The sequence below is a fragment of the Cynocephalus volans genome, chromosome 3, assembly GCF_027409185.1.
Source record: "Cynocephalus volans isolate mCynVol1 chromosome 3, mCynVol1.pri, whole genome shotgun sequence".
In the NCBI taxonomy this organism is placed as follows: domain Eukaryota; kingdom Metazoa; phylum Chordata; class Mammalia; order Dermoptera; family Cynocephalidae; genus Cynocephalus; species Cynocephalus volans.
The window spans coordinates 79,985,920-80,001,279 of record NC_084462.1 but is presented as its reverse complement, the minus strand read 5'-3'; the positions used below and the strand labels follow the sequence as shown (position 1 = coordinate 80,001,279).

Sequence of the window (15,360 nt, the reverse complement as noted above, 5' to 3'; positions counted from 1 at the left end):
GTCAATGTAATCAGATGATTTATATACTAGATCCAGGGTCAATACATACATTCTCTCATTGGAAGTTCAGGTTTTGTCAACAATGAAACTCCATTTTATAAGCTGTAAACAATGTAAACATTCCTATTCGGATAAAGTCCAAGAGTACAAGGGTACAACTACCCAATGTAATATTACACAGAATTTAAAATAATTATGAAGACTCTGTAGCAACATCACGACAATGCAGCTAAGGTTAAGTGGTAATATGAGCAAAAGACAATGGATCTATCACGTTTACAACTATGTAAAAATAATGTGTGGACATGAACTGAAATGGAACAAGGAAAAAGAAATATTTCCTACTTGATAGGAGGCTGGTATACGAATGATTCTTTTCTCTTTTGATGTGATTTCTCTCAATGCTTAAATTTTTTGCGATGGGCAATTACCATATATCTCAGATTTTTGAAAATATCTTTTCCAGAAAAAGAGGAACCACAAATCACAATGATCAATTTCATTAGATTATTATACTTCACATACATAACCATGAGTTAAACACACTTTTTGTTGTTTACATTTTCACATTTAGAATTCCTTACAACAAGCTATGAGAGAGAGAAAGAGAAGGAAAAACAACAAATCCTTTGAGAATTATGAAATAAAATTATAGCAATCTCCCCACTGTGTCTCTGGTTAGTAGTGTGACCAGACATGACATATTTGTCTCTTTTGTTGGAAGCAAAAGAAAAGAATAATAGTAAAAAGTAACTCTTTTCATATATTAAAATAAGCATGACAAGTAAGGTCCAAAAATAGGACATCTACATTCTCAGTAATTAATATCCTTTTCAGGAGATTTAGAATAAGTAGTTCTGGCTAAACATTGATCAGAATTTTCATTTCTTGGTTTCAATTTATAGACACTTAAGTTTTATTGATCAGAGGCCAGCAATTTGCTCAAAATGCAGTACAATAATGGAAAGTTACATAATTAGTTGAAGCTTACAGTATATACAACCATAATTATACTGGCCTGTTTGGGATGGGAAAATATTATTTCTTCTCCTGGACTAAACTTCAAGTTGAAAGAATGTTAAGGTATCACACAGATTACACATTATAACCAAAATTATTTACTTTGCATCTCATAGCAGTTAGAGCAATTTGTTTTGCTTATACTTATAGGCAGCTTACCTAATTTAATTGCCTTCACTTGACCTCTACAGTGGACAAAAAAGAAAAAAACAAAACAAAACAAAACAAAAACCTCTAGAAATTAGGAAAATGCCCAGTGGTCCCTAAAACTGGTGGTGTATCACAATTCTCAGAGTATTTTAAGAATCCCCATCTTTGGGCCCCTCTCTGACCTGCTGAATCCCAGTCTCCAAGGACAGGGCCTAGGAATAGGAATTTTTAATAAACGCCCTAGTTCACATAAGCTGGCTGGAAACCAACCAAGCAATTTAAAATCAAAGCCAAGACAGACTTCATAGGAAATATCAGTTCATATAGGAAATAATGTAGTGATTGTGTGTGCATTAGCTATAGAAATGGAAATATATGCTGAAATTTCAAAGAAATAGAATGTTTTAGGGAATAAAAGCTATTTACAATGGTATACTAATAACTGGATTCAAGGACTATAATTGTTTTTCTGAGAAAGATTATTCCTCACTTAAAAGTCAACAGTGTTTTTCAATTCACTTCAACTTATTCTAGCAAATGTAAAATTTTTTTTTTTTTTAGAATAAGTAGGGCCAACCATTCCTACTGTTGGAAGATTCATCAATCTACTCCCATCTCTCCATTCCTAATCTCAAAATATCTCTGTTGATTCTGTACCACAGTAGCTGTTGTTCCCTTGTAACCGATTGAGTTAGTGTAATTGAAAATGCTGCTTTTCCAGCTTTCTATGTGTTTGTACTTTATCACTTATTTATTTATTTATTTATTTATTTATTGGCAGTGGGCTAGTACAGGGATCTGAACGCTTGATCTTGGTGTTGTTTGCGCTTTAGAAAGGACAAAAATTTAAAGCAAAAATTATGTATACATTTGTTCACCCAACACACATTGTCTAAGCCCCTCCAAGAGCTAAGCTGGAGGCTGGAATGAGCTGTGGCTCCTGCCCAAGAGGAGCTCACTGCCTCCTGGGGAAGTCAAGTGCCCAGATGCTATTAATAACACAGTGGAGGTGTGGGTATGGATTTAGGGACTTGTGGGTGGCATCTATCCCTGATTGGAGTGTGTGTTGGGAAGAGATTCCTAAAGGCAGTCACAACTGGAAATCTCGAGACAGGAAAAGTTAGCCAGCTGGAGGGTGTGTGTGCATGCATGCGCACGTGCAGGCACACACGTACACACACGTCAGGGTCTGGGAGCGAAGCCTGAGCCATAGGCAGTTGAATAGGACTTGAGTGTGAAATGGGAAGCTGGGAGGGGTGGGGACTGAGGCTGGAGGGCAGTGCAGAGATCCATGACAGTAGCCTTGGGTGTCAGGTTTGGGGATGCACCAAGTGTTCTGGTCAGCAGGATTCAGTGTTACATTTTACACAGACCCTAGACTTCTGTCCTTTCTGTACCATACTGATGAATTTTGCCTTTACCTACACAGACCAACTGATATATTATTTACTTAGTATTTTTTTCTAGACTGACTCAATTTACTTAAATTTATGTAAAAAGGAACCTCTGTATGAATACTATAAATAGAAAATCAGTATCACGCCCAAAATTGGCAGCCCTAAAAATAAATACAATGAAAATAAAATACTTACTGTGAAAATAATGCAAACATGCATCAACATAGAATAAATAGATAAATAAACATATTTCCTAGCATTGTCCACTGAGAGGACCCCAAAGCAGTGACATACCAGTATCACTAAACACACTGAGCACCTCTTGGTCTCTAAATATCATTCTTCAGTGAAAGAAGCCAGGGCTCCTTGGAGAAAGGGCTAATGCCAGGGCCAGGGCAGGGAAAATACAGGCTGGGCCTGGAACATGTAACTGTGCCCAAAAGTAAGGAAATGTACAGTGACTGATATGAATTTGTCAAGCACATAAGAGCCAGTTTGAAGGGGTTCCTACTGGTTAAATCAAGATAAGTAATGATAGTAATGGACTTGTGATCCTTTGAATAAAATAGGAAGCCATACATCCATACTGCCATGAAAAAGTAAACGAATCAGTCAAATGGGGGAGAAGGGAAAGCTCTTCCTCACAGTAGAACAGCAACTAATAAATGAGGAAGGAATGATGGAAATAGATCATCACCTTTGGCCACCATCACACAGGTGACTCATTTGGGCAAGAGTCATCAATGGATGCTAATCCTGGTAGGTGCGGGTTTGATGAGGAGCAGGATGTTGTTATAATCTCAGAACATGTCCCTACAAATACTAACATATGATAAAAGAAAACATGGTGAATTTAATCAGAAGAAACCTAGCAGATATCCACAGGAACAGGTGATGAAGAGCACAGCACTGTTTCTTACGGTATTCTTGCCTAGAACGCAGGTCCTGAGGCTGGTCATGAGGAAACATCAGACAGACCCAGGCTGATGTCACCCTGTGGAAGTTAATGCCTGAACTCTTTAGAACTGTAAAGGGCAGAAAACACAGCAAATGCAGAGAACAAGATGGAAAGGCCAGAGAGGAATGGGTGGATGCCAGAGAGTGAAAGTAGCATCGCGGGGGCCCCGGGAGTCAGGGTGCACTGTGTCAACACGGCGGGGAGACGGGCAAGACAGTGGGAATATCATCTGGGACCTATTCTGTTAGATCTTGCTTTTTTTGTTTGTTTTCTTTCTTTCTTTCTTTCTTTTTTTTTTTTTTGACATATGGACATAATAGTATTGAACTTGACTCTTATTTTGAAAGGTATAACCCAAGAAGAAAAAATACTGGGATAATTTTTAAAAAACAACTTTGTTACCTAACTCTAGAGTTATAAAAGATAAGCATAGTTGTTACTGGAAAATATTTCAGAAGATGAGAAACAAAATCGATTTCAAAGGAGATTTGAAAGGAACACACTGAAATATTGTAGCATATGTCCACTGAGTGTTTAATGCATGTTAGGGACTGTTAAGTGCTTTTGTATATTAATCATTTGACCCCCATCACAGCCCTGTGAGGTAGGTACTATCATTATCTCTATTTTTTTGGTGAAAAAAATCAAGCAACTTGCCCAAGGACACTTTGTTAATGAGTAGCAGAACTAGGAAAGGACTTGAGACAGTCTGACTCAGGAGCCAGAGCTATACTACCTCAGAGGAAGGCAAATACTACTTAAAATTGTTGTATGGGTAAGATAGTCAATAAAAATCAACAATGAGTCCTAAAGTAACTCCATGAATAACAGCACAGTTCATAGTACGATCAAACTTTTAACTACCCTGAGTCTTTACTGATACACACCTGTTTAAGCAAGTCTTCTGCCAAAAACATTTACTATCTCACACACAGTTGGAACTAACAAATAATAGTCTGCATACTGTGATCACAAGACAAGATAGTTCTGCGAGAATGAGAAACCACATCAAAGAAGGTTCTGGACCGTCCTGTCCAATGACTCAATGCAGAGTCTCTTCTTGGCAGTCTTACTGGATCTGGGACAGAAGTAAGTCTGAGGTAAAGCGCCTCTGTTGGCCATCTGGGAGGTTCTGGCTAAGAAGAGAGTGGCCTCTGTCAGATCTCATAATCGCACTAAAAAATAAATCCGTACGTAGTAACTAAAGGTATAAAATACAAAAATAAAGACATGCTGAACTGCTGAGTAAGTGATACAAACTGATTCTTTAACATATTGAGGAAAGTGTGAATGAGACAAAGTGCTGTTATTTCTTCCTAATCCTAGACAACTCCCAATTAATTTGTCAAGCAGACAAAATTGTCACCTGGTCTGCTAAGAAAATGACTCCATGGCAATGTACATCTTGGCCCATCCTGATGCAATAGGAAGAATCCAATGTTCAGTCTGAAGACCAGGTTTGAGTTCCAGCTCAGCTACTTACTAGTTCTGAAATTCCTTTTAATGTTACCAGCTGATATTTCACATCATTCTTCAACAGCTTAAAAATATTTTTTCATGTACATTTCCTTATTATGCTTTCTTTACATTCCTTTGAGGTACTTACTCCCATTTTGCAGATGAAATGACTGAGGCTTGCAGAGGTCACACTTTAGATAGAACAGAATAAAAGGTCCACCCTGTGACTCACCCCAGAAATCTTTCCACTACACCTCGTGACTGTGAGTGGTAATGGCTTATTAACCAGTTAACCTAACACCTGCTGGCTCAAAGCAACAGAGAGAAGTGGAAAGTGTAGTACTGGAGCCAGGCAGCCCTGGCTTAGAGCACGGCTTTGCCATATTGCAAATGCAAGATGTTTAACAAGTTTCATTACCTCTTGGACACTCACTTTCTTGATCTGCAAAAAGGGGATAGTAATACCTAGTTTATCACGTTGGTATGAAGATTAAACATGACATAATTAAAAGGACACAAAGCGAGTACTCAAAAACGGGTTGCTATTATGATTATGGACACTGATTAGCCAGCCCTCCTGAATTAATAAAACTCCTGGACTGATGATAAAGGAATTTCAGCAGCTGCACAAGATAGAAGGTAAGATTTGCAGAGAGCTTGGAGAATGGGGTAGATCTGGGCCCTTGCTCCTCAAATTGACAGGCAGTCCTCATGTGGCCCCCTGATAGCCAGAGATGTGAGCTGCCAGGGTCTCCCAAAGCCAGGCCAGGGGAAAGCAGCTTCAAAGGCTGGTGCTGCTGGGATAAACATGAAATCGGGTGGACCAACAGAAACTCAGAGGACAGCCTGGAAGAGAGTCCCCATGCTAATAATAAAAGGTTCCCAAAGGAAGTACTTCAAAGACAAGAGGACAGCTTGAGAATCCACGAGACATTTGATGGTGCCAAGGCAAAGACCAGAGACACAAGCCAAATGTTAGAGGTACTCTGATTTTTTTCTTTAATCTTAACTACTGCAAATATTAGAAATTCCAAATCCAAAATGTCTTTTGAAGCAGATAGGTCAGAAATCTTAGATCCAATACTGAAAACTATCTCCTTTTCCTCTGAAAATTCTCATATTCAATCAGTCAGCAAATCCTATTGATGTACCTTTAAAATATCTCTTGGGTCTTTATTTATTCTTTTACAAATATTTATTCAGCATCTATGCGGGATCCAACCTATAAAGACTTTGCAAACTGGTGTTTGATACATTAAGAACAGAATGCTCTACTCTTTAGAAAACTGCTCCCGGATATTGCAAACAAAAAGATTAGAAACTACATTGAATGTGATGCTTTCAAATTGACATCACATTTTAAAAACTAGTTAAGGTGGCAAGAGTTGATGCAGGCCAAAAATGACAGGAATTCACTTTTGATGGTAGCAATAAAACTGCCACATAAATGTTCTTCAAGGCCCAATGTGTCCCCATAGAGGTCAGCTGGCGAGGGCCTCAGAAATGCCTCTGGCCACACTGCCAAGATCCTGTCTGGTGACGTAAAGATGGTAGAGAATACGAAAAAAACTTGCCAGTCCTTCTTTCCCTTTTACCACGCCATGGTTATTTTATTAAATAAATTTACATAAATGTCTCTGTCATCCAAAGGTATCACACATGTGTTCTAAGACACAAATCCAAATTCTGGATTTTGGAGAACAGATGAATGAGCTAAGCAGCTATGAGTTGCTCACTTACTGGGCTCACAGGTGTCTACCACCCCCGTTCAGGTGCTCATTGTTTTTAATCATGATGTAGCTATAGTTTTTGCATTTCTCTTGGCACTGTCCAAAGTCCACATTCACCTACCCACTCCTTTATCCCTTCACAGGCTTATTGAATGTCACACATCAGTTTCCTCCTTGTCTTTCTGACTCAGTTCAGGCCCTCTTCCCCTCACTAGATTTCTGTATTCTCTCAAGGTCCTGTCTCTTTTCTACCAATAGACTTTGTGAACCAGCCTTTCATGGTATCATGCCCCTGCTCACAGACCTGCAAGACATCACCATGGCCTGCAGATTTATCTGCAGATCACCCAGCTTGTCATTCAAAGAGGGTCCTGTCACCTCATCACCCTTATCTCCCCAAATCAACCAATCCTGCAGTACTGCACAAATGCTATGTGGCTTTTATATAGAAATAGGCCATAGGGAAACTTAAAAAGAAGTGGAAGACTGAGCTCTGGTTGCTACACATACCTAAGGGTAATGAGTCAGGTAAGACACAGAAATGGCTTGGGTATGGTCATTTGGTATATAAATGCATCTTCGTTTCTTACTAAGAAATTAAAGTTACACATATATATAATATATGTAATAGATAAGCTGTTATATATATATCTAGTACACACACTGTATAAAGGTTTTCTCTGTCAATGATCATGTTTCTGTACATATTATCTGCAAGGGCATAGATATTAATGTGTTAATATCATCAGGAACCAAGATTTTCAGCATAAGAAAAATGAGACACAAAAGTAAAAATCAAAGAAATAAAAACTCTGTGATCTTAAAAATGAACTAGAAATATCAGTATGAACTCACGTTTTTTTTTTCTCTTAAAAAAAATTCATATCCTTTAGCTTTGTCCTCTCAAAAGAACTAGAAGTATCCACAACATAGGGCAGTGAGCACTCTTAGTGCCCAGATTAGAGGTCTCTAAATACCATTTTCCATTAAAACAAACCAGGGCCCTTTAGTGCCAGACTGTAGAAAGATCTGCAGGACAAATAACCTTTTATTTTATTTTAACAAATAAATGTCAAGAAAACAAAAAGAGCAAGGGAGAAATAAACCTTAAGAGACATAGCAACCAGGTGCAACGTGCGGGCCCTGACTGGATTCTAAATAAAAACAAACCAACTATAAAAAAGAATTTATATGATAGTCATAGAATTGGAATACTGATAGTATTAGATGATATTAAAAGAATTATTTATTTTTAAGGTTTGATAAGAACAATCTTTTAGAGGTACATACTCTTTATTGACAAATGCAGGGTTTTTTTGGCCTAGGATTTCTTTAAACAATCAAGTGGGGCAGGATGGAAAGACTAAATAAAACAGGACTGGCCACATATCGATAACTGTATAAAACGGAGGACAGATACACAAAAATATATTATTATACTATTCTTCCTAGTTTTGTGTATGTTTGTAAATAACCATCGTAAAAAGCTTCTTCAAAAATGCTTCAGATAGAAAAATTAACTAAAAAAAAAACACAAATATCTATGACAAAATATTATTAATGGTCGAATTCTAAGTGATGAGAATATGGATGCTTATACTTTCTGCATGCTTGAAAATGTTTACAATAGTAAACAAAAGTTTAAAAGCACTTAAATCCAGCCAAGATGCAGAGCTGGGTCAGGTTAAAGGACCGTGAAATGTAGCTTCAGACAACCAATGCTGGCTTTTGCCAGTAATGTCCTCAAAAGTTCAAGACAAATGACAAAGTATACCAGAAAAGTTCAAACTTGAACAACTAAATTATTAAGGAAGAAAAAATAAAGACCTACAGAAAAAGACTCTAGATGACAAAACAGTGAAACCCACTTTTCATACTTAGGATCTTCAATTTAGAGCCACAGTGCAATCAAAAGAGAGGGGAGGTGTTTTATGATTTTCATCAAGGGCCACAATGGGAAAGCTTTATCTTGAAAATCAGAAAGATCTGGCTGCTACTATGTGCCCTAAAGTCTTATTGCCTTAAGCAACAGCGGCATAAACAGCAACCCCATGGAAGCTGAAATCTTTTATGATATAGAGTTATGTAATAAACCGAGGTAAAGCAGCCAGCCTGCTTCTTACTCAGACACATTAACCAGCCTCTGACATCAGTAGCTATTGCAAAACCACTGCTTCTTGGCAGAGCTCCATAATTACTGCATGGTGTCACATATTCCATGCCTGCTGATAGGATCTTTCTCATACCTGATGATGACGCACTGGTTCTCTCTGTCAATGATCATGTTTCTGTACATATTATCTGCAAGGGCATAGATATGTGGTGGGTTTTCATACTGTGCCTAGAAAAGCAAAAAACAAAAATAAAAACAAAAACAAATCCATGGTCAGATAGAGCAGCAACACATTAAATTTCTTTTCTTGGCCTTGGAGATGAATCCACCATTGCAGAGTTCCAATGCCTACAATTACATCTTAAAGGTTGCATGACACAAGAAATCATAAAATTTCCTAGGTCATAAAGAGTTACACCCTAAGAACATTAACATGGAATTTGGAAGGGCTCTTCCATAGGCATATGTGTGATTCAGCCTTTAGACACGACCGAGGACCCACGTCTTTAGATACTCCAACACCACACCCTTCCACCCAAACACGCCTCTGCAGATGGCATCCCATTTCTAAATATTTCTGAAGAGGCCTGGGCAATGGGTCTTAGAAGAGGCATACCAGAAACCTGGGTCTGATTTCTAGAATTCTAAATTCCTATGCAATTATTCCTACGAGACAAGTTGCAGATTTTGGGACCTCAGAGGGAATTAAGAGAGAGAGACTGAGGAGAAAAACTTAAGTTTCCTTAAGAAGAAGGCAGGAGGTGTAGTTCTTTAAAGGGATAAACTGGTTTGGCCAGTTTGTTTCTGCTGTACTGGGAGAAAAAAATCTTACTACACCAAGATTTTCTCCTGGGTTTGTGATGTAGTCTCATGGGATGCCTGCGCTATGCATAAATAAAAAACCGAATACCTTCTCCGTATCTAATAAATTCACTGTCTTAGGCTGATTTCAGCTTTGCCTTATTCAATTTCTTGGCACCCACCTCCCCACAGCTTCAAAAATTACTAAAAACAAAGATACTACAGGTGGTGCGTAGCTGGAGAAAGAACACTCCATAAACGTAAAGTTATGAAACACACAAGAGTGAAAAGAAACCAGATCCAGGGTGAGAAGACATTTAGACTCCGTCTTTCCCTTTACTGGTCCCCGTCTCAAAAGAGGGAATCAAATGCCCATACTGCAAATCTCACAGGTAACTGAGATGATGGACAGGAAAGTAATTTGAAAAAGTGGAGTAATAGGTAATATGCAAAGGTAAAGCACAGCTTACTTAATCCCTCTTTGAGTTTTATTATGCAATGACTTACCACAGACAAAGGGCAGGGCCAAGAACTTGCCACTCATCACCAAGCTGTGGAGAACAGAGTTCAGTACTGAGGGGACAGGGAGGGGACTTTGATGCCCACACGCACGTTAAGCATTGATGTACCCAATGCCCAGTGCTCTCCCCATGATGTGGGCTGGGGTCTTACAAGGGGAACTGCCCAGTGAGGGCCGGAGGCTATTCCTGGGAACAGTCAACTGAAAAACTCTATGGAGGGACCAGAATAATATGTCATCTCTGCCTTCACCTTACGGTCAGAAGGGGCTACGTGGATGGGACCTCTAGATATAGTTTTAGACGGGCTTCTTATAGCCCAGACTGCTTGTGTAGGATTATTTTTAATGCCTCTTTGAAAACAGGGAAGTAGAGAATTACAAAAAAATAGAAGATGGAAAATGGGAGGAAATGGAGTGGAGAGAAAGCTGTAGGCAATGGAGGGAAAGGTGTGGGCAAGTCATTGCCCAATAAGGCTTCGAAGCTGCTTAACTAAGTTACACTTGACCTTTGCAAGTCACTCTATACTTTTCAAATTGGTTTTCCATCTGCGGTCTCATTGAACCTCTCAGTTACCTGTGAAAATCACAGAGTTGGCATTTCCTCTACCTGATTCTTCCCTCTCCTGAGACCCTGAAAGTCACTAAGACCTGACTTCACCTCCTAGCTCTACCACTCAGCAGATTCTAGTACTTTACCTCTCTGAGCCTCAGTTTCCTCATCAGTGAAATGGGGGTAGTTAGTAATACACAGCCAGCATCCAGGGCTGCTTTATTATTGTTGCACTCGATAAATACCAATTTTACAACACTCTGTTACCATTAGCAGTAAAAATAAACATATTTAAAATTTTTTACGACATTTCTTTAAAGAGAGCTCTTCAAAAGATGAATGGTCTAAGAGGGACTGGTATGCAGCCACCGTTCTCAGAGAACTGGACAGAAACACGCATGCACAGCACTTCTGTCTACCGTGCCTTGGCTGTCATTGAGGACGCTATACCAGCTCTGTGCCTGCTGCCCTAGGGCACTGCTAATCAGGGCACCAGGGCAGGGCCCAGCCTCTGCTGACAGTGTTTCCCTTGTGCTGAGCTCCCATAAAGGCAGCATTATCAAAGGTCTTTCGCGTGGCAGCCTCCTTTGGCTCCAGCGACCAGCACCATTCATCTGGCAACAATGGGGTGGGCTCTTGCTCTGGGTAAATTGCCTTCCACTTCAACAGATGAATTTGTGTGGGCTCTCTTTTGTTTATTTTCCAGGGGTCAGGATTAATGGATGCTCTTGTGCTTCTACTGCAAAGAAAAGAGGGAAGGAAGAGGAAAGGAAAAAGATGCAGAGAGGGGGAGGCCTGGGGAAGCAACGAACCACAGAATAAAGTATATTAATGAGGATTATAGTTTCTATTCTTATTATAGAACTAAAATGGCTACGGAGCAGAGTTTGAATAGGGACCAGGGTCACGTTAACAAATGAAGTTATACCAGATTCATTTTTCATATTCAAGTCATAGCCACAGCTTTGGTTCCCATCACCCTATTTATTTTTTACCTGTAACTAATTTTTGTTTCTTAGAATTTTGTGGCATATGTGGGAAGAGGAAGATCCCCAAAGCTATAGGTCCTACATCCCATTTAACTTTGTATATAAATAAGGCTCAAATATTACATAGTCCTATGCTATTTTGAGCTGCACTCTAAAGAGCAGCACATCATTAAAAATCAAACAATGTCACTTACTTGAGCTTCCCCAATAAATAATTCATAATAAGAAAATGCAAATGCATTGCTAATTTCAAGAAAAACTATGTATGTATCACAGAAGCCCTAAACACTGCAGTAATTTATGTGGCATATAACTCACCGCTCCTTGGTACATTTCAATTTCCTTTTCCCCGAAATATGGCATCTGCTTGAAAGGGTTGACTGAGATTAATACGGATCCTATATATGTCTGAATTTAAAGCCAGTTAAGGTCCATCATTAATCTAAGGACCATAGCTACACATTTTCCAAATTAAGTAACCAGATGTTATCAAGAATACACAATAATTGTCCAAATGGAAAGATGGTGTACTTGTTTTCTAAAAGATTGCAAATAAAGACCAAAGCAATTATCCAATTAGCTCAGGCTTTGTTCCTCCTCAGGAAGAGTAATGAATTTAATTACCAAGGTGCTACAAAAAGAAATCATTAAATGATTAATGATTTAAAAGCACATTCTTTCAAGATTGGTGATACGTACAGCTAGGAGAAAACAAAACAAAACAAAACAGAAATGGGCAAGGAGTAGGAAGATCAGCTAAATATCATTCCTCTCCTCCAACGATGACACATATTTTTTCCTTGGAACTTTCATATCCCTTAGGTATACTAAAAACATATTCATTTACTCATTTAACAAGTAGAGGAACACAAGAAAAACTGAACAGTCCTGTTCTCCAGAAGTTTCAGGGCACTGAGGGGTATCAGTAAGATAATATTCAGGGAAGAAAATTACAAACCCACATAGATCAGGTTTTAGGAGAAGAGGGTATTATTTCTACTAGGGAAACCAGGAAGGCCTCTCAGAGAGAATGTCTATGCTGGGCCTCAAAAGTTTTACACAACACTTTTTTTTTTTTTTAATTGAAGCATAATTGATTATACATATTTGGGGGGTACAGCGTTGACCTGTGTACAACATGTGATGACCAAATCAATATTATTGTCATATTCATTATTACAGATCACAATTATTCTTTATGCCCCTTACCCAATTTCTCCCCAATCTCCCTTCTTCCCTGCCCCCACCTCTAGTAACCATAGATTTGTTCTCTCCTATTATTATTTTTGTTTTCTCCTATTATTATTATTTTGGTCTTTTCTCTCTCGCGCGCACGCGCTCTCTTTCTTTCTCTCTCTCCTTTCTTAGCACCCACTATGAGACACAACACAATATGCTGAAATAAATGAGGTGTTTGTATAATATAAAAAAATTTCCATTAATTCATTTAACAATCAACTAAGGTGAATTGGGTGCTTACAACATGCCAGGCACTGTTTTAGGTGCTCAGGATACAGCAGTGAACAAAATAGAACAGATAAAACTCTTTGCCCTCACGGAAGGGAAAAAAAACGTCAAAACAATACAAAAACAAACACATACTCAAAATTGTTTCTTCTAATCATTGATTTTAAAACGTTTAAATGAGCTGGCCGGTTAGCTCAGTGTGTTAGAGCGCAGTGCTGATAACACCAAGGTCCAGGGTTTAATCCCTGTACTGGCCAGCAGCAAATAAAATAAAAATAAATAAATAAAATAAAAATGTTTAGAAACTTCACAGTTAAAGATGTAAAAGTATGAGATTTCCTCCCACAAAGGGACATTTATCTATTTGTACCTTAGGACCTGTGTATGAAATAGAGCAGCTGGGTGTGCAGTCAGATTGTCTGGTTCCCAAAACCAGTTCCACTCTGACCTTAGGCAAGTCACATCTCTGAGCTGTGGTTAATGGATGATAGAGATAAAACAGGACCTACTTTATAGCCCTGGTATGAGAGTTCGATGAAATAATCAGTACAAAATGCTCAGCAGTGTCTGGCACGTAGTAGATGCTATTTCCTTAATTCATATCTATCCTCCAAGATGTGTGTTTTGTCACATTAATGTCTCCGAAATTGTGATGCATGTTTCAATTGTGGCTTTTAAGTTTTGATGAAATGTAGCATTATTATTGCTATCAAATACAAATGAGTGTGGAATGGACCATAAAAATTAAAAAAAAAAAAATTTATACAAAAAGTGAGAATGCAGAATGACTTGATTACTATGTTGCTTCCTTTGTCACTGAACAGAAAGATCTTCAGACTTGAAAGGGTTGAACATGAATTGCTAGTAGGGGAGATGAAATGGTTTTAAGAGCACACAAATGTGTTCAATTCCAGTGTTGGAAGTCCCTGGTGCTAAGAGAAAGTGCCGATGAGACCCTGAATCACAACTGAAAATCACTAAGAGTGATGGAAGAAGAGCCAGGAGCCTGGTGACTGGCAAATGTATTTCTGGTTACTAAAGTCAGATGAGGCCAATGATAGATGAAAGTGACCTACTTTTTTTTAGTTAAACTCTATTTATTTATTTATTCGGGCAGCTGGCAGGAATCGGGATCTGAACCCTGGACCTCGGTGTTATGACACTGTGCTCTAACCAACTGAGCTAACCGGCCAGCCCCCTGAGTTAAACTTTAGAACAGATAAGTGTATTATTAAAATCATTAAGCAGAAAAGAGATGTCCATGATGCTGCAGACAAAACTCAGTAAGTAATGATAAAACTAATTAAACACATACACATACGTTTACATTTAACATGGTACCAATCTAAGCACCTACGAACGACGCGGTTGCTATTATCAATCCTATTTTACTACGAGGAAACTGAGGCGTGTAGAAAAACTTTAAAACTTGCTCAAAGTCACAAGCTAGCAAGTGGCTGAGCTATGATTCAAACCCAGGCAGTCTGGATCCACAATCCACACTCTTAACCAACAAGCTATAATATCTTTCTAAGATCAGCAAGTATTGTGGTGGTAGGTGGTTGTTAATATATTATTATTATTATTATTATTATTATTGGCAGCCTTGCCAGACTTAGCAAATAAAAATAACAATACCCAGCTATATTTGGTCAGATAAACAATGAATAATTTTTTAATATAAGTATTCCCAAATAAGTAAGCCGCCAAGCAATATCTGGGACACATTTATGCTAAAAAGTTATTTGTGATTTATCTGGAATTCAAATTTAACTGGGCATCCTATAAGTTGGCAGTCCAAGGATTTAATGCAGGTGGAGAGGGTTGGATTAGATAGCTCTGTGGTGTCTTCTAACTTAGATTCTGTGATTCTTTGCATATTCAAAAATCTATCTCCCTTAGCTGGATTTTTAAGTATCCTTTCCACAGGTAAGGAACTACTCAAAACTGAATGAATGAGGTTCGTCCCTCATTCTGATTCTCATGCTAAATAAATATAATGATTCTAATGGTAAACCCACTTTCTAAGAAATACGGCACTGCTAGAACCTCCCTCATCTCAGAAGAGGAGGATGTCTATTCTATGTCTACATCTATCCCCAGGTAAAAACAAACTTGAAAATAAGCTTCCTCCATCAAGGAGTATTCCTTCCTTTAGTGTAGTAAATGGAATACTGTCAATGTCACCTTGTCCGAGACAAACTGAT

The 15,360-nt window shown here is 38.4% G+C and overlaps 1 protein-coding gene across 1 annotated transcript in view; it reads right to left on the bottom strand.

Moving 5' to 3' along the window:
• MYO1E (myosin IE) overlaps nt 1-15,360 on the bottom strand; it is a 178,769-nt gene that overhangs the window by 84,599 nt on the left and 78,810 nt on the right. The window contains exons 3-4 of the mRNA XM_063089160.1: nt 12,005-12,094; nt 8,960-9,054 (exon numbers count right to left, since the gene is read on the bottom strand). Of these exons, the coding sequence (XP_062945230.1) occupies nt 8,960-9,054; nt 12,005-12,094 (185 nt within the window). The remainder of the gene's footprint in view (nt 1-8,959; nt 9,055-12,004; nt 12,095-15,360) is intronic.